Raw genomic sequence first — 25650 nt, 5'->3', positions numbered from 1 at the left:
GAGATTTATCGGGGGAATAATTGGAGAACCATTTTCTGTACGCTTTCTGACCCTCTGATTCGGAAGAGAGAGAAATACAGCTGTAAACAAAGTCAGTTTTCACATGACTGGGGGTTACCCAAAACAGGCCTTTGGGGTCTATTCACTAAAAGGAGAGTTGTGCTTTAACGCGTCACTGTAATCATGAAGGGCAACTCCAGTGAGGATGAGCTTGGCTGGCCCAGTAAAATGTTACAGCTAAATCAGTGAGATTTGTCGCCTCACCCATTTAATTATACATTATACAGGGCCAGCTTAGTCCTTCACACAATTATTCGCCATATTTTATTTTTCTCCAGTATCAGTGAGGTTTATAGGAAACAGATAAACAACTATAATATTCTCTGGAGTGCTTATTGTTCAATGAAAAGAAATCTGTCAAATGTGTTATTGCACAGAAATCTGCCATGTTACTGTGATTCCATAGATTGCGGAAAACCCTTTAGCTAGAAATATATCATTAAATTTTATTTTCTCCCCGTATATCACATAATTTAACAATAATACTTTTTTTTCTCTTCTTTATGAGGTTGTACAAAAAAGGTAAAGTATTAAAATATGATGGGGAAAAAAAATACAAAAAAACTAAAAACGCCTTTAGGCAAAATCCATTCAACTTTTATTTTCTTCTCTGAACTCCTTTATTATGTATAGAATAGGAAACTAAGTACCGAGACATACATCCGAACAGGAGAAGAGTCTTTAAGCGCACGTTATAGATTCTGATGGCTGTAACGACGTGTGTTTTCATATATTAATATAACATATTTCCAAAATATGATTCAGAAAGCTTTGCATTTATGAGAGCTTTCTGCGTTTCCTTACATATAAACAATGGTTTTAATGTTTCACTCAGTTGTATCTGAGAATGTTTATAATATCGAAAAGCTGGATAAGATGATACATTCCTAAAACTAGTACGTGTAATTTTCTTCTCAAAACGCCAAATTATTAATTATACTTCCAAATGTTTCGGGTTTGACCCCAAGTCACCTGGTGAAGACCTACTTCCCTGGGTCTCTGGCTCGGTTTTTTCTTTTTAGAGCAGTTCCCGCCCACTTTAACCAGTTCCCTCCCACTGTCCACCCACTAATGGCTGTCTGGGGCCATAAAACCACTCCCCCAGAAGGACAGTTCTGAGTAGTTCTGAGAACTTCTGGGAAGTTCCGGGGTATGAATATAATATACCCATTTTAGAAAACATATTGAGGGTAACACACACACACATATAACTTCTATGCAGATAGTGTCTGTCTTTATTAAATATTAGTCATGTAATTTTTGGAATAATTATTGTAACCTCTTCTTTCTTTTGCAGTACTCACATCATCTATTCCTGGCCAGCAGACATCTTACGCTGCTTTATTAAGGATCAAATCTGCGAGCTCCTCTTCTTCGGTGTTTAACTCAAGGAACAGACCGAGATACAGCAGCACCGCGTTAGAATCGCTCGGTCACTCCTCACAGTCTTGGAGAGAGAGAGCAAAACAGTACAGTTATCCAACAAATCTCTATCACTTTTCGGAAGCCTATCGGCAAGATGATGGTGAGTTATCACGTACGCATGTATGCATTTGGTTTGTACATGTATTACCTGATGGCCAGGTTCTCACACCACCGATTAGGATCTCAAGCCGTGAGAATAAATGCTTACTGTGTTTTGTTCATTGCAAAGGCCTAAAAGAACTATTTCTTTAAAGTGGAAGTATCATGGGAAAGCTATTTTTCTCCTTTTAATATAGTGCTGTATACAGTAATTTTAATTATCAATGACAAAAAACAGGTTTTATCTCATTTTGTTCCAATAAACTTCCTTTTATCTGTAGACCTGGAGTAGGCCATTGTTGTCAGTCATGTGATATTTTGGGTGACTTCCTGCTCAGGCACCACACTAAGCTGATTCTTTATGGCGATGCTAATGAAGTCCGTTCCTCCGTCGCTTTGTTAATCAGAGTGTCTTGCTGGTTGATTAAGAATGGGCCATTCTGTGTTTGTCTAACAGACTAAGCTAAAATAACAGAGCAAAAACACGTGGCTAACATTATATTATGCAAAAACTAGAGGTGTTTTTTTTTTTTTTTTTTTTTTTAGAAAATAGTACAATATTTTATGAATTGCATACTAATAATAAAAAAATGGTCACAGCTCCCCTTCAATGCTAATGAACAACAAAAGCCTCTTCACATACCCATTGAGGCAGAGGTCACACTGGTCAGTAAAGGCTTGTAGGTGTGCTTTGTGTAAAGTAATGTTGGTGCCAGTGTTCACCTTTCCCGTAGTCCTTGTGTACCAGGGGGCTAGTAAGTTTTATAACCTTTTTATGGAGGTTTAAGCCATATGATGATGTCCATTTATTATGCTCTCTTTATTAATGCCAAGCTTATATTTGGTAACAGAACACTTCCCAGAATCAAGGAATAAGCAATAAACATGTTTGCAGATTGCAAATCAATTTAGTTTGCATTAGAACTATAACTATTCTAAAAAAAAGTTTCTGTTCTTCTGGAAAAAAAAAATGTTTATATAATAAAAGTATGATACAAAAATCAGAAATCTGGTTCACGCTGTGAACATTTGCTCCTGTAGAATTGAAGAATTAATGACTCATTATATTAATGTAAGAAACATAATGCTGCATTGGATCCTCTTATTCTGCATTGACTAAAATGTTGCTTTAAAAGGCATAAAAAAGGCTGTCTTTATATGTAATGGGGCCCAGGGCAAGCCACCCCCTAATGAATCTCTGCAATGTTTTAAAGGATTTTGATAATTAAACTACCCCATTATTATTATTACTAGACTTGGGCGTCGGGCAACTCTTCGTGTTCGTCTTCATGGGGGAAAATATCCCCATTGCTGAGTTCGATTCGGGCGAAAACTTGTTTACATTGTTCGTGTTCATTTTTTTCTTCGTTTTTTTAAGGTGTTAATACGGGGTTAACGCGCCACAGACTACGCAGCAGCTTTAGCGCCAGGATTTTAAATGTCCATACGAGCAACTCTATTGGTCGCCGGCAGGGGCCTCCTCTGCCATCAACCAATGAAGTGCACCTGTATTTTGTCTCACTATGAGGTACAGTCCATCTTAAAAAACTAGTTTATATTAGTAGTCACATACAGTGTGTCCATTCTGCTTTTTGCAGACTATTTCAGTTTCTAACCAGCTGACCCAAAATGTATATTTGCTTTTGTGGTCATTCCTTGACAGAGGGCTTTCTCCAATTACCCATCTACTTGAGGTTTATTCACTAAAGATGGCAGTTGGCAGGTCACCTGCAGTTTTATATTATTGATCTTCCTTTACATAGTGGATAACCAACCCAACAAAGTTTGGCTCCAAGAATAGATTAGAAGGCCCTGTGTAAAGCATATTGAAATCACTGTGAGGGACCCCGTTGTCACTGGCGTAGAGCTAAACCTTGTTTTGCCAAGAATGTTAGAAATAACAGCATAGTTATATAAGTTGTATTTTCTTACGATAAAAGGCAGTTGCAATGGATTTCCTCTCAGCAAGGTTTCATATCTGCAAATTATTATTGCATCGTTCATTATTTTTATTCTTATGAACAAAACATAACAGTTAATAACATTTGGGAAGATACTTTACGATCCTGTGTATAGGTTTACTATATATATATATATAGATATTTATATAGATATATATATTTATATAGATATACACATAGTATAATGAAAATTCAATTTTTTTTTATTTTATTTTTTAATAATAAAAAAAAAATATATATATTAATAATATTTAATATACTAAATGGCAGGGAAATCATCATATGTCGACAGAGAAATGAACCCTTTTTGCGTTGATCATTTCTAAGCATCTATTCTGTGCAGCCAGATTGCTTTCTGAGAAACGAGTAATTCCTTTTTTTTTTTTTTTTTTTAATGTAACATCATCGCTTGAAAATACAATATATTTTTCTCTCGATATTTTAACCGCCTAGTAGATAAAATCATGAAAAATAATAATTAAACAAAACAGCCCATTTCCAAGTACTCAAATGCATAATTACTCAATTGAATAATTATTTAGAACCAATTACCCTTCTTCATCAAATAAAATTAAAAAAAAATTGATCTGATTTATAATATTGGTAATCCATAAACGGGTAACGACGCGCATTCATTTCAGGTAGAAGCGATGGGCTAATAGGATAGCGGTTTATTTACATAAAGTATTTATTTCTAGCTAATATATCGTGGTCTCAAAATATGAGTTGTGCTGACACAACCTGATCTCAAAATCAATATAAACTCCGGGTGGAAATTACCATCTTAATTGTTGTGAATGCATAATACAAATGCGGCGAGAAACATGCTTTTCGGGAAGGTTTCTTAAGCTTTTTTCCCCTCTAAGGACATAAAGTTAGAACGTGTTTATATCAATTTGCATAATATTTCCATTATGCATTGCCTGCAGCTTTCATGTACCAAAACGAAGTGGAACCATACTGCAATTTTACTTTTTTTGGCTCGGAATCTGCATGGCGTATTTGAGGTCAAGAGGACAAATTGCTCGTATCATCGTATATTTTCGATTTGGTCCAAATCCTGACAATCTACCTGAGTAGTGTAAAAAATGTGATGTTTCATCACAAAGAAAACAGCAGATGCTGAGTAGTTTGGGTTTATCACTTAATTTTTTACCTTAAAATGTGTGTGCTTGCTTGTTTATCTGAAATGGCACCATTAACTTTCATCTCTTTGCTGCTGCCCGGCATATTGGGATTGAGATTAAACATTAATAACTATGGTATTAGGTAAGAATTGATATCAGAAAGAGAAATAAGAAATAATCACAATGCTCTATATTTCTGAACCACCAGAGCCATTTTGCCACCAGAAGACAAAATGGCTGGGCTTCCAATAAGTTCTGCTCTCACTTGACACACTAAGACCCAATGAGCTGAATTCCGGGCCTTCAAGCCGGGAGGACAATGTGCGGCCGCTGCCCTCACTCCTACTTAGTTCTAATCCTGATCTCCCTGTTCCAGAAGCTTGTAGGGTGGATTCTGCGCTCTCATAGGCTGAGCATCATAGTAATCACACAGGTACCAGAAACAAAAAGTTGAGTGTCCATGGCAACTCAACTGTATGCGGTTACATACATACATACTTACACACACACATATTTACACTACCGTTGAAAAGTTTGGGGTCACCTAGCTGTTGTAATTAGAATAAAACAAAAGGATTTTCCAATGATCAATTTTTTTTAGCTTAAACTTCCTAGAAAAATCAGGTGTTTCCAGCTACAGTAGCCATTTACTACATCACTACCATTTTTAATGGAATACCTTCATGTGCGTACAGAGGCCCTTTTATCACTCCCATCACCCCTGGATTCCAATGGCACGTTGTGTTCGCCGATCCGATTCTACATTAAAAAAGGCCAATTGATCGTTAGAAAATCCTTTTGCGATAATTGGGCAAAAAGAGAAAAATGCCCTTGTTTTCCATGAAAACGCCTAAGTGACCCCAAACTTTTGAACGGCAATGTATATACAGTATGTGCACGTGTGTCTACATATATCTATCTATATATTATATATATTCAATGTTTTAATGCACAAATATATAATATATATATATATATATATATATATATATATATATATATTGAAGGAGCAATACAGCCATCAAATATTTAGATTTTTATATTTATTTTTCAAAAGAAATATTAAATATGCTATGTGATCGATTACTTAATATAATAGATGTTACCGTTTTTTTGTGTTGGAGGGATGGCACATAAAGGAACGGATAAGCAGAAACTGCTTCAACAACATCAGTGAAACTCTGCCTCTTAAATGTGATTACTTTTCATATAAAAAGTGCTTTCTAGAGTCTGAGAGATGTTGATGTTTACCTGCTAAACATTATTAAAATGCACAGCTAAATTACTTTTTAAGAGCCGTAACAAATGTGCACATGCATAATGTGATTAGCCGTGCCCATCGCATAACAATATGAGTTTTATTATACAAAGTCGCAGGATGATTTGTTCCGTGTCACAAAGTCCTCGCTATGGGTAAAGGATTAGTATCTCTTCTCGTCGCTTTTCCAAAAGGAACGTAAATATACATAATATAGTTGGCAAATACCAGAGAACTAATTAACTTCCCAAAAGCTCATCGGTTTGGGTTTATTAATAACTAAGATTTTTCCATCATGGGAAAGAAGCACCATGGATCATATGTCTTTAGTCCTAACTCTATGTATGTACGGTAATAAAAAAGATAGAAACATAGAATTTGACGGCAGGTGAGGTCCATTCGGCCGATCTAGTCTACTTTGTTCCTGCTGTAAAGACTCCAACCATAATCAGTCCTTGGTCTCGTGTTAGATTCAGGCGCCATCTTGACATTTGCCTATACCATTTACCACTTCTGTTGGGAGGCTGATCTACTTTTCCCCCACCCTCTCAGTAAAATACCAACATACTTACATTACATCGATGCCTATGACTATCTAGTTTTAGATTTTCATCTCTTGTACATTGTTAAATCCCTTTTTCACATCCTGTCCGTCTCTCCTTTAGGCTATACATATAGAGACCCCTTAATTATTTTCAGGGTTAAATATTTAAACATTTCCAGTTTTTGAACTCCTGTCTGGCATCTCTTTATTTCTGAGAAGGTTCAGGCTTTCCTCGCTATGCTGTCAGATTTCAGACAGCTAAGGGTGAGAATCAGAGCGTCCGTCCCAACCCTCATTATAAGTAATCAAACGTTACATGACGGATAAAATTATGACGCGTGCGTTCGTTCTGATATAAAAAATTAGCCGCTATTTCTGGCGCAGAAGGGGAAGAGGGTACTCGAAGTCAAAAAAAAAAGGCCATTGTCGAAGCAGTGACCCTATATCGCTGCTTGGGAAGAAATATTTTGGACGTACGCTTAGTGCATTAAAACTTGGACTGGCATGGATTGTTATTTTGATTTATTGTAAGTTTCTGAATTTATTAAAAGGAGACTGTGTTTATTGTATATGGAAGCTTTTTGATAAGTGGATGCTAAGCTGCTTGTGTTATCCAGGTTTAGGGACACCACTCCTGGTTGCATCAGAGGCGTACCATATGCATATATGTGTGTGTACATGTAAGGGGAGAGCTTAGCTACTTTGAGTCCGGTGGGCAAGCAAATGGCTCAGAAGTAGGCCTGGACCTAACATTGATCCATTGGACCCTACGGTATTGGCAGGGGAGCACCAAGGAAGGGTGTACACCATACCCGGGAGCTCTACGGGTTTGTCATCTTAGGGAGTTATGTCTGTTGTCCTTAAAGGGATAAAAATATTAAAACACTATATACTCCGGTTTGTTTTTATTAAAATGAGCTGAAGCTTTTTCAGGTCGATGCATTGTGAGAGGATTCTAACCTAAGATTATGATTTTATTTAGCAATATTTAACCCCCGCTTCCTGTACTCTTGTGCTTTTTACTCTTCTCCACAGTTTTGTATGTTTATAGCAATGTTGAGTCACTTTCTGAAGTTGAGAGCTCTGTAAACACAGGCGTTCAAAATATTTTTGTTTTGTGTTTGCTAAAGCGTCTTGAGGTCATATGCTTTGAGGATAGCTACAATTTAAAAGGCTGCATTATTTATTTTGGGGATTCAGCGTGTTCGGAGCCATTTTATCTTTGTAGGCCCCTCCCCCTGCCTTGTCCTGACAGAATCAGCTGCATAAAATGCCTGATGGTGTTACTGTCCCAACTCCGCACTTATTTCATTTTGCAAACATACATCGCTGAAGTAACTCTTATTATATTTGTCCACAGCAGACTCTCAGCTAAATAAAGAATTATCAAAAAAATGACTTTACGGACAAAACTTGGGCGTGATTGTATTTGTAGCATTTTCTATTCGGAAACTTAGAGTAAGAATAAAATGAAAATTATGAATTGAGCTACAGTTTTTGTAGTTTAGCAATAGTTAAAAATAAAGTATCCATTTTCTTACTTATTTTTCTGTAATACTTGGGGGGGACGGGACAAATTTTTCCCTGCTTTGGACTTTTTTTTTTTTTTTAGTTTAAGAACCAAAAAATATATGGAAGTAAATGTATTAGATTATATAACATACGCCACATTGAAATTACCTTGTAAGGAAAGCAATAACTAAAATATCTATTATTAGTTTGGGACCAGAGTTTCATTTTGGCCAACTTCTTTTTCTTATATTTTCAGAGTTTTTAAATGGATATTTTTTGCTCTTAATATAATATATGGTATCCCTGGGTTTTTGTCCTGTACAAGTGAACAAAATATATTTTGCTAATTTTCAAAATTGAACCACCGGTAGATGGAGTCTTTTTATTTTAACCCTAAGGCTAAAGTACGCTTTTTTCCAACCTAATTGTTTTTTTTGCTCAAAAGAATGGCATAACTCTGTTTTCTCACCGCTTCGAAATCTCCGGTGTGGATAAGAATTCCGAATGGTAATTGGATACAAGAAAGTCTGACTGAATTAAAATGATTGAATTACTCTTAGAGCAGTTGTGTGCACACTGCGAGTATTATTCCCGAAATCTCAAAAACTGATTAGGGATTAGGCTGACTCATTTTGCTGTAATATAGGTTAATTGAAAGACCTTGACGAGTCAGCACCTTAAGAACAAGAAAGTAAACGGAGATTGAATATGGATAGTCATATAATTGCTTTCAGTGCTGGAATCATGGTAAGCAACGGGTAAAAATGAATGTACTCATCATAAACCAAGCCAATACCTTTTCCATCATCCAACAAGAATGATGATACTTGGTGATGGCCTCTTCCAGATTTCTTAATGTTTATACACAGATTATTCTGGTTTTATAATCTGGCATTTCTTCTTGGATCAAGAAGCTCTAAAATAGCAATGTTTATTCTATCAGTTATAGCCCTGTATGTTGTTTTTCTTAAAAAAAATAAAAAAAAAATAAAATATATATATATATATATATATATATATATATATATGTGTGTGTGTGTAAAGGCACGGGTGTGTGGTGAGGGCAGTGTATAAATGTGTATGTATGGACAGGCGTATGTTAGTATGTGTAGATATATATATATATGTGTGTGTGTAAGGGCAGTGTATGTATGTATATGTCTGTGTATGGGCAGTGTATGTGTATGGACAGGTGTGTGTAAGGGCAGTGTATGTGTATATGTGTGTTTGTAAACTGGTGTGTACGTGTATATGCGTGTAAAGGAAGGGGTGTGTGAGGGCAGGCATATGTTAGGGAGAGCTGACCCACCCAATCCAAGCAGGCTTTGTATACAACAACCAGCTAATCACCGGTAAGGTACATCGCTTGCCGTGATTGGCTGGTTGTTGTATACTGGGTAGAGGGGTAGTCTTATACGGTGAGTATAGCCCAAACTCTATATTTTAACTGGAAAAGTTCTACAATGTTATAATATCCTCTCAAAGACGCGGTTTTTCTAGTATATGTAGATGAAACTTTTTAGTCTCTCTCTACATTTCTCTGAAATATTTTATTTTTTAAAAAAAATCTTTTTTTCAGGGTTTAAAGTAGAAAACAGAAATAATAGATTATGGATTTCCATTTGGCTGTTATATAATTTTATCAAGCAAGTCATTCTTACGTGGTTGTGATTTATATTAGAGGAAAGGGCCCATGCAACACAACTAACCAAGCATGCAGATTAAAGTACGTTATAACTAAGTAAGAATGCAATATTTAGTGTAATCATATTTTCTGTGCACAGCAAAAACCATATTATTTCCAGAGAAAAAGCATTCTAATTAATGATTAGCATAGCTCGATCAAGAGTCTCCTAGTGACGCTGCTATCCTGGGTCTCCAGGTCATTTTCTTCTTTCTCCATACAGGGGAGTGGCTTTAGGCCACACCCACTTTCCACCATCCTGAGACTGTGGCTAGCCCCACCCACTCATATGGTCAGTATAAGGCAAGCAATGAGTGCAGAACTTGATTACGACCGTTGCTATCCTCGATTACCCATCCACTTGTCAGACTAGCTTGACAGGAAATTGCTCTAATATTAAAATATCAAAAGTGATCATTTTGGTAATAGGCATCCATAAAAGAAAATCTGTAATTGTTTTTCCAAATCCTAGATTTTACAGTAAATACATTTTTCCAAGGTTCTTTACAAGAATAATAATAATAAAAAAAACAAAACAAAAAAAAACAGGAGCTATATGTATATATTAAAGACTTTATACGTTAATTATTCCTCCCCTTTTATAAAATATGTATAATTTTCCCCTTGGAGGACCGGGCAGGGCAGTTTTTCTGGTTCGATAAAAACCTATTTATACTGGCAGGATGGATTAAGGTATGCAGAGATACCTAGAGATACCAAATTCTATATTTATGGTTAAAATTGGCTTATATATACAGTGCTATCTACCCTGAACGGTTGATTGATGGCATAGCCTTCCGACAGAGGTGGTAGGACAAAATAGCGAAAATATTTAACAAACCCTTTCATAAAAATATTGTGTTGAAAATAAGCGGCTAGCCAGACTTTTTCATGATTATCTGCCGTGGAATTCTTTGAGGGTTTCGTTAGTCCGCACAGCCGCACAGGAAAGCATAACATTCTATTCAATCATTGTGCTCCCAAGAATATATTTCCGGAAATGATCAAGTAAAAAAAAACATGAATTATTTAAAATAAGGCTGCAAATCATGAATTATGTAAAATTATCTAAATACGGTCTATAAATAGGCCCAGTAGGGGGGCTGGAGAGAGGGTTTAAAACACAGCTATAAGGTAGATTTTCTCGATTGTTCTTATACTCAGTGGACAGATTCTGGAATAAATCTAAAAAAATGATTATGGTATATTTCAGATGTAAATGAGCGCCTGTGCTCCGTAGCCTTTATCCGAAGAATAATATTTTAACAGAGCGGCGATGTATATCAATAATGACCTTACAAAGGGAATTCTAGAAACAAGCGGCTACATGAAATTGAATACACAGAGCCACGCGTTTCCCATTAGAGCATTTCGTCGGCGGTAACTGATAACATTGAAGTGGATCTGAAATAACCCTTTTACCAATAACACCCATGTGCTTTTATTGCCGAATAAAAAAAAAAAAATAAATAAAATCTGAAGAAATGACTCCCTTTAAATGCCTTTTTGACATAAGGCTATTATTTCATCGTGTTCCTGATTGCTCCGTTTGTTTGGCTGAAAAGCAAGTTGGTTGCACTTTATGAGACAGTTAATAATCACAATTTACAATTCCTGTAAAGACGAATTTCATGCTAAGATTTGGAAAAGAAAGAAAACTGTTAACATACGTTACAGGTACACTACTTGCCATTAATTGTCGGATGAGAATATCCTCAGACCTATCATTTTCTCTGGTTAAGGTGCCGTATTTTATTTAAGTGCATCTATATTAAACTTTTGCATTTGAACTCATAAGGACTTCAATTTTAATGAATTTGACAATTTAGTCAATTCATACGAATGCCAGAAATCAGGGAGGGATCCCCAACAAAACAAATCTATGAATTTTTGTTTAACCCCTTAAGGACAATGGGCTGTCCCTAAACCCATTGAAAACTATGCATTTTGAGCCTGTACATTGTATGGGCTTTGTCATTAAGGGGTTAAATTATTTTTTTACACTCCTACTCACTCTTACTCACACTCTTTCTCACTCAATCTCTCTCTCTCTAATGCACACTCATTCACACTCTCATGCACACTCTCACACACACTCTCAATGTATTCCTACCTTATTCGCTCCACTCCTTCTCTTGAATCATCCTGTTCTTCTTTCTTCAACCGCTTCTCCGTGTGTCTTCTTTCTTCTCCTTGACCCTGGCCTCCTGGTTAACTTCTCCAAAGGGACACTCCCACCTGAAGAAACGGGAGAGAGGTTGTCTCTGTGACTTTGTTTTGCAGAAGTGCACCGAGAGGCCAGAACGATGCAGATAGATTTGCTGAGAACCAGTGGTGCAGAAAGGCTTCTCTTTCTCCGCGTATATGTTTTGGTTATTCTGTCCTCCGGTGAACTTTTGCAAATGGGCAGAGCCTCTGGGCGCACCCTCTCCCCCGATTTTACATTACCTATAAAGCTAGAGCCATTAATAATTACAACATGAGTGAGGAAAAAGGCTGATGTCACATCAAGTGAAGAGAGCCTAACCATTTTTAGTTAAATAGATAAAATATTTGTTTTTATTTGAAAAGGTTATTAATTATACACTGGACCTTTGCAGATTGCCAAAGTATCTAGTCCCAGTCGACTATACCTCAGGGGAAGTTATTTTGGTCATGGGCGGCAAGAAATGGTTCTTAGCACCACCCACTCTCTGGGTGGCCGCGCCCACTTTACCCATTACATTTATTATAAAGAGCGCTATCGGTTTCTCTAGCGCTATCACAATAGGAGTGCAGGGAAAACTAACAATAACACTAAAACTGACAATATACAACATTTACACTTAAACTAGCACAATTTAAGATATAGTGATACAAACGTAGCCGAGGCCCTGCTCTTGCAAGCTCGAAAATGTAATTAAAGTTTAAAATATGTGGTTTAGAAAACAATCAGATCTTTGCTTTTTTATTATAAAATTCTAATATTTCTTTGTAGATGTTTGTCAGATACATCTGCGCTTGCTTGTCTAGATTGTCGCAGAGGATCATTGGTGTCACATCGCTAAGCACTGTAGAGAAGAACACCAAAGCAATTATTTCACTTGACATAGGCAGGCAATGTGACGGAGAAAGCGCTTACCACAATTCTATGTTCACATCATTTAGATCTGTGCAGGAAACGAAGCAAGTGTAAAGATTTGGGAAATGCGGACGCGTTATATGTTGGTGTGATTGAATCCAAGCTCATGCATATTAGACGTGATAAACCTCAAGTTAAAAATGACAGCCCTAGGTAACTCACTGGGACCTCATCGAAGACAGAATTACTGATAGAGACCGGAGGAAACCCACTGGATACTTAGGGTCTATATAAATGCCATGTCATGTGGGTAAGGACCCAAGGAAAGGTTTAGGGGTCACGGGTGGTAAAGCCAAAACCAGGCTTTGAGTAACTAAGAGCTTTGTGTTCACTGCTCATGGTTTTCCTTATCAGATGTCCTAGAGAAGTATTAGGATATCATAAAAAGCCACGTGCACCAAATTAATCATGTTTCTAATATAAAATACAAATAGCTACTGTTTTGCAAGACGTCATCCTTTTTTTCAATATCATTTTGGTATGATTTTGTCATAATTTACATGCATCGTTTTAGTTTTAATTAAAACAAAATTTAAAAAATTAAGTGTTGTGGTCATAAGAAATGACAATCCATCATGTAGCATTTAATGCAAACATTAATACATCTTTAAGTTTGATTTCTTATAACCTGTTTGTCTAAATTGTAAAATAAAATAATATGATTGATCCTTGGGTTTACCAGAGAAACAAACCTATCTAGCCAGACTTATTTTTTGCTAGTTCTACATAAAGTCCATACAACGTGTTAGCGTACCGAATATTTGTATTTTAACCAGTAGATTTTCATTTTTTCAGAGAGTGTGGATTATGGACCAGTATTTGTCCAAGAACCAGAAAATGTTATATTTCCCATGGATTCTGGAGAGAAGAAAGTGGCACTTAATTGTGAGGCAAGAGGGGCACCATCTCCAAGTTATAGGTACATAACTACACCATTTCATCCATTCCACTCAATTGTTTTATTTTGTTTTTCTTTATTAGATTTTGTTTATATACCAGTGTAAATGGCAAGGTTACAATCAGGGGTAATCATCTCTGATGCCTGGGTGAAGGACTCTGTCCGCTATGGTGGATGTGGCTGTAGCAGTCACACAACACACACACACACACGTTCATATATATCCTTTTGTCTGCGTTGAAGATCAGCAGACGATGCCATAATTTGGTACTCAGTCCTATATGGCGGAGTACAGCGCGGTGGTGGTAGGCGCATGCAAGTCTGTACCAATGAAGGTAATAGCGCTCATACTCCTACCCCTGCCACCTGTACCATTCTCACCATGCCTGGATACTTGAGCTGACAAGTACTCAATATGTCCTCAGAAATCAGTATACTCAAAAATGGGTGTCCATCCTTATATGCATGGTCCTCTATGTTGCCTTAATCTGTCTTTGCTTGTGATTGCACATTTTAGTTGTTTATACAAATTATATTATTTAAGTGAAATGTGGTGTGACTCCATGAAAAGCTTTTAATAATTAGTATTAAATACATATCTACAAAACACTAAATGTCCAGTATATAAATAGTTTTATATTTATGTGGTTTATATATATATATATATATATATATATATATATATATATATATATATATATATATATATATATATATATATATATATATATAATGTGGATGTGAGAGATTAATTATAGAGCAGAGATGAGTGAAATTTTGAATAATTTGGAAGTCCGGTCTTGGGAATGTAGAGCTTCAGGTAGTACGATACGGCCCAGAACACAATTTCAGTGATAGAAGAGGGCTTTTTAAAATAAATATATATGCAGGTCAGTCAGTTAAATATTTTTCCAAATATGTACAATTTTCTTTTTCTTATTTTGTTTTTTTTTCTTCATATATTTGTTTTTAAAAGATGGCTTCGAAACGGAACTGAAATAGACTTGGAAAGTGATTACCGCTACAGTTTGATAGATGGAAATTTGATTATCAGCAGCCCAAATGAAGTGAAGGATTCTGGGCAATATCAGTGCTTAGCCGCTAACTCCTTTGGCAGTGTCCTTAGTAGAGAGTCAACACTTCAGTTTGCATGTGAGTAAATGATCTACTTTGGGCATTGGGAATAAAGCAGCGTTGGCTTCCGAGATATGATCAACACTCGTGACATCATAATTGTGTTCGCAGATTAAAATAATCAGTATGCATGCTACAAATCCACGCTATATTGGCAGCTCTCTTTGACATTTGTCACATGAATTGTGTGGATAAGATAAGTGAAGTGTGTTTTGGATAGGGAGGTAATAAAGTAAGTAGATGATGCTCTGAATATCATTAAACTGTGTCTTGTTTAAGCAAATTATCTCTACGACAAATATAGCAATGCATAGGTGGTTGATAACCTATGTACAGAATATAGAGAGGGTACCTAAGATGTATTGGTGAAACCTCCTTGCTGTGGTCCTCTGGAGACCACTTTCCCTGGCTCAGTGGTGGATGGGCTGGGGACAGTCATGAGGAGGCGAGACTAGCTGTGTTAAAAGGTAGACTATTCAGTCACTGGTGGGGTAAGGACATAATGGGGTAGAATTGAGAAGGGAGCAGAGTTAGAGTTAGGTGCATGCTTTATTTACCATATGCATACCTGGGAACTTGCTGATTTGACCTGGAGGACTTTGTGTACATTTCTCCAGTCCCACCTGCGTGCCACCACCTACTTCACACCCACCACTTGGCTAGTTGCATCCCTATGTGTGGCTACCCCTGCCCCTTGAACAAAGTAATACCTCCAGAAGAGGGGTAGCCTACCTTGGTAAGTTATATAACCGGGTATTGCCGTATGACTGCAGTGACAATGGTTCCGCCATTTTTATTGCTGTCAATGATGTGACAGGTTCAAAGATGTATGTTTATCATGGTGATTTTGAATCCTAGCATCCCAAGCCCTTGTGAGATACAGTGCTCTGAAATTAGTATTTGCCCCTTCCCGATTTCTTGTATTTTGCATATTTGTCACACTTGAATGTTTCAGATCATCAAACTAATTTTAATATTAGACAAAGACAATGTGAATAAACACAAAATGCAGTTTTTAAATGACTAAAAAAAAGTACAAAGGCTCATCTCATATTTACCAAAAACCATCTTTTGGCATAATATTATGTGGACCATGTGTCAAAAGTGGAACGTTTTAGAAGACGTGGGTCCCGTTACATTTGACGTAAAACTAACACAGAATTCCACAATAAGAACATTGTATCAACAGTCAAACACGGTGGCGGTAGTGTGACGATCTGGGGCTGCTCTGCTGCTTCAGGACCTGGCCATAATTGACGGAACCATGAATGCTGCTCTCTACCAGAAAATCCTGAAGGAGAACGTCCAGCCGTCAGTTTGAGACCTAAAACCCAAGCGCGGTTGGGTTATGCGGCAGGACAATGATCTGAAGCGCACAAGTCCACATCTGAATGGTTTTAAAGAAACAAAATGAAGGTTTTGGCATCCGAGTCACAAATCCTGTGCACTTAAATTTAGGGTGCAATTACATTTTCACATAGGTTTTGATTAACTCTTTACCTTCAGTAAATAAAATGCTTATTTAAAAGGTGCATTTTGTGTTTACTCACATCGTCCTGGTATTAACCCCTTATGGACAATGGGTTGTCCTTAAACCCATTGAAAACAATGCATTGTGAGCCCGTACATGTACAGGCTTTGTCATGAAGGGGTTAAAGTTAGTTGGATGATCCGCAACATTTAAATGTGGTGAATAATAAAAATCGAAGAAATTGGAAAGGGGAAAGGACAAAACATTCACAAAAAAATGAAATGGACGCACTGACTCTTTGTGGAGCCTTTTATTTTTTGCGGAACCTGTTATTTTATCTGTCTACAACAGACAGACGAAGAAATGGGGGGGGAGGCAAGAGAGTGCCATTTTGATGGTCCTTAATATAGAGGTACATTAAAAAAAAGTAAACAAAATGAACTATTGAACTATTGTGAGCAAGATAAAGACGTCTCCGACTCAGCTGGCACAGACATTTCTCCTTTTAGTCGAAAAGGTATGTTTATGAATTGATCATTTTAATCTTCTTGGTAATGAGACAGGAATATTGCTAGAAGCAGACAGATATATATGTACGCTAGTAACCTTTCACGATTCCTTGTAGGTGGAATTAATATTATAGGCGTCGGTAGAAAAAAAAAAAAAAGTTTCAGGATTTTCATATCTTGTACAAATATTCGTCTTGTCGTACAAATTTAACACGGAGCGAAATGCATAAACAAACGCGCCGTCCTTCCAAATGGATGTCACATGCTGTGACTTCACATGGTAAATTGTCAAGAATGCAATGCTATATTTAAAAAAAAAATAACACATCTTTCGGGAAAAAAAAAAAAACTTGGGTAGAGATTTGCTTTCTGAATATTTGCTGCCTGCAAAGAATCCACGGGGGTGCCAAGAATATAATGTGTGTTGGAACGCGTTAGATCAAGATGACAAACTCCTTCCTTGAGGGCCGGTATCCAAAGTAAGATCTAACACTAAAGTGTTAACATTACCTAGGAATAATTTTGCATTAATCAGAACGCTTAATTCAGAACACGGAAGATACTTCCACGGTGCTGTGTACCCGTTGTACAGCGCTGCGGAATTTTATGGCGCTCAATAAAAAATAAAGTAGTTAAAAAAAATTTAAAAATAAAAAATCAGTGTATTAGCAATGTTTTTTTTTTGCAAATACATATAAACTATAATAATCTGGCTCAAATATATAAAATAAATATATAAAATAAATACACAAATATTTAAAAGAAAAAAAAAAAAAGGAAATTAAGACACATAAAAGTAAGTCTTACAAGATGGAAAGAACTTGAGTGACAGCCGATGGTTAAGCTACACAATGAGACGTTATTATTAAAGTATGGAAAATAGGAAATATCCAATTATATTTCTTAATCATTAATGGTTATCTTTAAAATAATAAACCAGTAGATTTAAGACTCATCGTAATACTAACACAGCGTTTCCACAGATTTTCCGTATGTGTTATAGACACTAAATAAAGTATAATTTCATGTTATTACCTGATTTACAGGTATTCTTATTCTTAGATCCCCATGCCCTCTCAATTCAAATGAAGGCATTCCACTCTCGGCTATTAGCGTCATTATACTTTTTACTGAAATAGCAGAATTTTGTCAAACCATTATATGGAGGATGGTTATGTGATTGTTCTTATAAAGGTCAGCACAGACAAATCTATACTATGCAGTTTCTTAAAGTTCTAATTACATTTTTTGTAAAATAGTTGGACAAAAGCATCGTTATGATTAAGTGTTTTAGTCCCCATGGCAACAACTTTTTTTCTGAGCACGGTGTTATACAGACCTTTTCAGGATTGTACAGCAGTGTTCATGTCTAATGTGGGGGTTTACCTCTGTTTTTATGATTGAGTGTAGCACTTTTTTTTAATATTATATATTATAGGTTTTTCTAAAAAATTACGTATATGACATATTTAAGCCTGATGTAAATGTGCCTCTGCTTTCTGCTGTCTACATGAATAAAATCCATACTCGCTCCCATAGACGTCAATTTTATTAGCTGCAATACAGCAGATAATCTCATTTGTGGTCATTGAGGATTTTGATGTTAATTTTTATTTTCTATTTTTGTAAAAAGTGCAGTAAAGCAAATCTTCCATGTATGTTTTACAGACACAAAACATTAAATGTCTCTGGGGAAAGTCCTTCTTCATCATATCATAATTTCCCCGGGTGCAGGGATGACACATGATCACACTTACTCCCCACCTATGTTCCACCTCCTACCTGCCCACTTTCCTCTACTCCCCACCTATGCTCCACCTCCTACCTGTCCACTTTCCTCTACTCTCCCACCTATGCTCCACCTCCTACCTGCCTACTTTCCTCTACTCCCCCACCTATGTTCCACCTACTGCCTGCCTACTTTCCTCTACTCCCCCACCTATGTTCCACCTACTAGCTGCCCACTTTCCCTTTACTATCCACCTATGATCCACCTTCTAACTACCCACTTTCCTCTACTCCCCACCTATGTTCCACCTACATGACTACTTTCCTCTACTCTCCACCTATGTTCCGCCTACTAGCTGCTTACTTTCCTCTACTCCCCACCTATGTTCCACCTACATGACTACTTTCCTCTACTCCCCCACCTATGTTCCACCTACATGACTACTTTCCTCTACTCCCCACCTATGTTCCACCTACTAGCTGCCTACTTCCATCTACTCCCCATCTATTCTGTCAGACTCGTCCTCTCCCTTGGAAAGTTCCCAGATGTTTGTCATAAAATTAAGGAGGTCTGTAATAACATATACACCCACATTTCTTATTTGGGATTGTTATGTGATTTTAAAAGTGTTTTTGTAAAGCACTTCCTATCTTTGGCTCCGTCTCCTACAAAGGTACTTTTACTATTAGGTTGTGTATATAAATATACAGTATAATGTGTGTGTATATACAAAATATATATATAAAAAGAACAGGAGAGGGGTCGCGTTTTACTTAATACACTGAAGTATTTAGAAAGATCCACAAATTTAAAGCGTTTTTTTCCTTTCCGCAATAACCCCTTGTTTGTGAAAGGCAAAAATGTCTTTCTCCTTAAAACACTTCTAAGGATAAAAAAATAAAAAAAAGTTGTTGAAAGAGGAGATCAGTTTTACTAAAAGAAAGTCAGTCTTCACAGCAATACACCCCTTGGATGGTTGTATTAATATTTAATGTCCCTTTTAGGCTGTTATTAAAGTCGTCGGAGCATGCCAAACCAATATTAAAGTGTGGTCACTGGCCATAACGATTCCATCTTGTTTTGGTGTTACAATGCAACTTTGTTTACAAGGGCACTCATAAAATCCATTTTTATTATGAAATTGATGCTGAGCCCTCACTTCTGCTGAATTTGTAACATTAGGTAAAGTTCCATAAAAGTTCTACGTCTAAAGCTCATGCTATACGAATATAAAACGCATTAAACGTGTATGAATAAAGGTTCTATCATTTTATAGGAAACTGTTTTCCGTTGTTTTTACTTTTGTTCATTTTTTTTTCCATTTAACGAGTATCATAAAGCAATTTTAACATCCTTACTGACAATAATGCACATTTTTTTAGATATATATATATTTAGGGATAGAGCAGTAATCATTTAAATTGGTTATACTGGAAGATAGGCAGCCCAACCCAGTGCGAAATGCACTGGGACATAGACAGGGTCGGACTCGCAGTGACGGCACTTTAAGGCCAGTGGCTGTCCGATGACGTAAGTATGGGCGACACATGAATATACGCAGCTGCACACTACATGTTTATGATCATGTGTGCCGGATGACCAGGCCAGCGGCCAGGTCCCCAAAAATAACTATGATCTCAACATATTATAGTTATCCTCATTAGTCTATATTACATGTAAAATTATCATTTTTGTACTATGGCTGCCCGTACAGAAGTCGTTTAAAGCTATAATTAAACAAATATGCAAATCAGTTTATGGAAATGAAGTATTTTATAATTGGAGGTGGCACTTTCTTATAAGTAGATTGAGAAGATGCTTGGGACTGGAGCTTGGGTTGTTTGTGTGACAAGTGCCACGTCTCGGGACTGCTTGCGAGGTTACAAAGCATGAAACATGTCCAAATGCTTTCATGCTTCTGTGCTCAATGATCTTGTGAGGGTTTTTGTAACCCCTTAAGGACAATGGGCGGTTCGTAAACCCATTAAAAACAATGCGTTTTGAGCCTGTACATGTACAGGCTTTGTCATTAAGGGGTTAATAAATACTGTTTTTCCCTAAAACATGTATATTGCATTCTTTACTTATGTTAAGATGGAACTCTCTAAAAAAAAAAAAAAAAAAAAAAATACTTTTTTTTTTTTTTTTAAAATCCATAGGTTCCCTAAAAACTCAGATCCAGCCCTGCCCGTTCTGTTTAATCAAACAACTTACTGTAAATATCAACTCTCTAAACGCCTTTCGGCGTTCTCCTAGGTGCCACTGCGGGGAAAAATAGAACGATAGATAACCCCGTGTGACCTGCGTAAATATCAGATGCAGGCTACAGTATGTGCTTTGGAAATGTCCATGCGCTACGCTGTTCTATAATTTATGCCTGTGTTTTAAATCCAAGTACGGGATCTTGACATTTGTTTAAGGATATGTATTTTACAAGGACGGTGCAAGCTTGCAAATACAAGACAATATTGTAGTGGAGCCATGGGACAGCCTGATGGACAGCATTTCGTTTTCACACCATACTCATGTGTATTCCCTTTATTTTTGTTTTAAAATCCATATTTTCAGTAAGTACCTTGGTTGTTCAATTCTTTGCGGCTAAACTATATATGACAGGTAATTTTGGTATCGGTTATGTTGTATAACTGTTTGCGTGTCGCATACACACATAGCAGGAGAAAGACATTGCTGGTAAAATGTGTTTCTCCTCATTCCACGCAGGAGGAGCAGAATTCTATAGTCCCATAAAAAAATGTAGTCCTCGAATGTTTTTAGTTTTTGGTCATTATCATCTGCAGGAAGGGAAAAGAAGTTTAAGTTTTTTTTTCTTATTGTAATATATTATGGTAAAAAAATATACTTTTTATCTTGTTAGCTTTGCAGTGATTTTGCATCCAGTGTGTTACCTTTTTCTTTCCGTGCTTAAAGCCCCCAGGCCTCCTAGCTTGCAGAGCCTGTATTACCGTATTTCCCCAAGTATAAGATGCTCCCTTGTATAAGACACACCCCTATTTTGGGGGGCCGAAATTAAAAAAAAAAAGTTACATAAAGTTATTGTACTGGCTGCCTGGGCATGATATAAGTGTGATTGATGTTAGCTGCTAGCAACTGTTAGCAATCGCACTCCTATCATGCTCAGGCAGCCAGTACATGCACATCACTTTCAGCCTCCCTGTTCCCCCTCCCTGTGCCCCCTACACACGGATCCATGCTAACACACACACACACACATACATACATACATACATTGATTTACTCCCCCACCTTACCTGAACTGCAGATCTTATGCTGCCGCTCACCGACTTCCGTGGGGGCCTCTGTTTCCCCTCTGCCTTGCTCGAGCAGGAACAGCAACTGAGCGGAGTCATGTGATGTACATTCACGTGACTCCACTGGGTTCCTGTGCAGCCGCGGTGGATCAAGGTAAGCAGCAGGTCCGCTTTTTAGTTAAAAAAAAAATAAATAAATCTACCACCACTGTATAAGACGCATCCAATTTTTAGACCCCAAATTTTTCTAAAAAGGGTGTGTCTTATACATGGGGAAATACGGTAAATACCTCTAGTACTGGATGATTTCCCTCAGGGTGGGTCATGGGCATACGTGGGAACTCATTGGATCTGACCCAGAGTCTTCGGGGAAAGCGCTGCTTCCATGGGTCTCTTGTTTACCTTCCCTTTTCTCTAGACAGGATAATCGCACTGTGCCGTGTTCACTTCATCTACCCCTAGTTAATTTAAGGGTGTCCATGCCTAGTCTTGTCTTTACATGATGGCTGACTCGCCCATTATGGAAATATTCCCACACCTTCCGTGACTGCTCCTCCCTCCCCATGAAGCCACTGCCCCAGAAGGAGAGCTCCAGCTAGATTCTCTTGAAAATTATTTATTATTATTTATGTTATATAGCCACATCAAATTCTGTAGCTCTTTTGTCAGGTATGGTCATGGACAGTCTTGGATAGACACTCAATGTTTCCTCACCAGGCTAGGTTGAACTAAATGCTTACTCCCCCTAGAGTAACAAATTATTCTATGCTGTGTTTGGGGTTGGGTCGACCTGCTCTCGTGATCTCTTTATCTTGCTTGGAACATGATTCCATTTGTTGTCCCAGGTGAAGGAGACCTTCAGATTATGTGCCAATTATCCCTTCTGTGTTTTAATGAGCGATACTTCAGGGGTCATAATTGTTTGTTATTTTTGTTAACTGAAAAGTGTTTAAAATAAATTTAACAAAAAATGTTTGTCCTCCTGCTTTCTTATTGGTTATTGCCCATGATGCTGCATTTTCACTCCGCCGAAGATAAATATAATGAATAGCAATCCTCGTACAGATTGCGGTGCAAAAAATAGAGATTTTATCTCTATCTTTATGTTCTTTATCTCCTATTTATATCCTATTCAATTGTGGAATCCTCTAATCAGGCCCCAGTATCTTATTAGACCCTAATTTTCACTATGGAATTATTATTATTACATTTTATTTATTAAGTGCCAACAAATCACGCAGCCCTCTACAATTGAAATGGGGCAGTTAACACATACATAACAAATATATGTTAATACATGGACACATCAGGAGATGAGGGGCAAAGACCACTGATTTGCCAGTTCTTTTTCAATAATATTTAAAATCTGTAGTGCTTTTTGCCTTATCTAATTTTTGACCCTTACAATGTCGGTTCCTAGTCACCAGTTCCCCAACTCATGTAACTAATTACTTTTTATTAATGACTTTGTAACTAATTACACATTACAAAGTCAACGTAAATAGGGACGTTTTTCATGAATATGTAGCATAGTAAGGTGTAGTATAAATAACAGAATTTGATGGGAAATAAGAACCGTTCAACCCGTCTAATCTGCCCATTTTTTCTAATGTAAAAAGTCAGACCTTAACCATTCCTTGGTTTCTTCTTAGTCAGGATAACTTATCCCATTCACCACTGCACGCATGTACCTTTAAGACCCATCTATCGACCCAACGTTATCCATCGGGTTTAATTTCAGAATGTAATCCGAGTTCCAGATAATTAGAAATATAGATTTCTGCAATCATTATCTCTTTTCTTGGAATTTTTAGAAAGTTAACGACATTAAAATATAGTCTGGGAATCTTATTCATTAAATTATGTAAAGTGCGTAGGTACCTTGTCATATTAACTGCCAAGTGTTTCGCGCACTAACCTTGTACCAATCCTTACGTTATTAGTGATATTCTCCTAGGTTTTGGTTCCAATACCAGCGTGGCACGTTATAATTAGCCATGTTTAGGTAACAATGCAGCGGGCCTGGACATTTAAAATGTGTTAGATTTCTCTGGTGAGTGGCGTGAGATGATTTAATTCCCGCCTGTGATGTATGCCGCGTTACCTTAAGCTGTAATTCTTATTATACAGAGAATCTGTTGCGTTTGTGATGTAAGCTTTAAATGCACATGAAAAGTCTGGCATCGAAGAAATCCATTAATCGCAAAAATGTGCAGTTTTCCAGTACGCTTCTCCTTAAAGAAGATACTGATCAGCCCTGTACAATGCATGGTTACATCAGTAACTATATGTAATATAATGATGTCATATATATGTATCTAATATATAACAATAAACTAGATTAAAAACTAAAAATACTTGAAAGACTGGAAGAAATCTCACAATATTCCTTTTGATAAGACATATTTTTTTTTATTAGATCACTCATTGCATCATTATTTGCCTTTGTGGATCTTGGTCTCTTTATATGATGCCCTCCGTAACTAATCTGATCTATAAAACCATCTACTAAACGTACCCCCTAACAGCTGAAATGGCCAGAGAGATACTTTTGTGAAATATACATATTATTGTGACGCATAAAGTGACATCGGGAGGAAAAAAAAAGAGGGGCAGAGGGATTTGGCCCCCAAAGAGGAACTGATCCCTAAAAAGGAACACTTGGGAGTATATATATATATATATATATATATATATATATGTATTATTATTATTATTATTATTATTACATTGCGTATATATATATAGTGCCCCAAGAGATCCAATAAGGCTATGTTCATAAATACATATTCTAAACATTTATAAAACGTATATCCCTATATTGTACTCTGAACTTTTTAATGTAAACTAAAAAAAAAATGTAAATTTCCTTTCTAATTCCTTCGTTTCTTGCTTTCCTTATTGACACGCATGCAGTCGGAGAGCTGGTATGTCTACGAAGGTTAGAACGCAAACGAATGAATCGTGTTTGTCACTGACAGTATGACAAACAAATTGGAAAAAAATATGCCAGGTTTATTCGTGCCTTTTTCAATTGCTTGTCAATTCATAGATTTCCAGTAACTTTGTGCGAGGGGAAAAAAAAAAATAACTATCGCTTTCCACTGAAACACAGCTCTTTCTGCTTCAGTTAATAGCCCCTGGTTTCACTTGACCTCTATAATTCAAGCAAATGTGTCTGGCAGACTGTGTCTCTACCTCTGAGGATGCTCCTTTTCTGCGTTCATGTTATCCTTTCTGTGGCTGTAGGGAGACGGGGGAAAAATGGCCTACCTTAGGAATTTTCCAAATTAAGAATAATTTGCTGTAAAGTACGTACTAAGCAAAAAAAAAAATACTTCAAAATAAACAGATCTAGCACCAAAAGCCATCTTTCACTTAAGATATTATATTATATTTATTTAATGCACTGGTTTAAGGAATTTGGATTTAGGGTTCCCAGCTAGCAAATTCCATCTACCATCCAAAGGTAGACCTGGGGCATTTCATGCAGATTTTTTCTTGATGATTAAATAGTAAAGATTAAATTTTTACCTAAAAGTAAGAAGCTAATTTACTGTACATAACGGCTTGTTTATAACCTTGCGGATTCTCTGTACTGTTAATATTACTAGTTTCTTGAAAAAGAGAAAATATCCAGTGAGCGGCAGTTGTGTGGACGGAAATGCCTTGTTGATGTCAGAGGAGAATGGGCAGACTGGTTCGAGTAACTCAAATAACCACTCATTACAACCAAGGTATGCAGAATTCCATCTCTGAACGCACAACACATCGAACCTTGAAGCAGATGGGCTACAGCAGCAGAAGACCCCACCGGGTGCTGCTCCTGTCAGCTAAGAACAGAAAATT

The 25650-nt window shown here is 36.9% G+C and overlaps 1 protein-coding gene across 1 annotated transcript in view; it reads left to right on the top strand.

Annotated features, from left to right (window-relative positions):
• CNTN5 (contactin 5) overlaps nucleotides 1–25650 on the top strand; it is a 256290-nt gene that overhangs the window by 65911 nt on the left and 164729 nt on the right. The window contains exons 2-4 of the mRNA XM_053456515.1: nucleotides 1358–1585; nucleotides 13587–13710; nucleotides 14666–14841. Of these exons, the coding sequence (XP_053312490.1) occupies nucleotides 1358–1585; nucleotides 13587–13710; nucleotides 14666–14841 (528 nt within the window). The remainder of the gene's footprint in view (nucleotides 1–1357; nucleotides 1586–13586; nucleotides 13711–14665; nucleotides 14842–25650) is intronic.

This window comes from Spea bombifrons, chromosome 2, assembly GCF_027358695.1.
Source record: "Spea bombifrons isolate aSpeBom1 chromosome 2, aSpeBom1.2.pri, whole genome shotgun sequence".
In the NCBI taxonomy this organism is placed as follows: domain Eukaryota; kingdom Metazoa; phylum Chordata; class Amphibia; order Anura; family Pelobatidae; genus Spea; species Spea bombifrons.
This window is presented reverse-complemented; position numbering and strand designations above follow the sequence as displayed.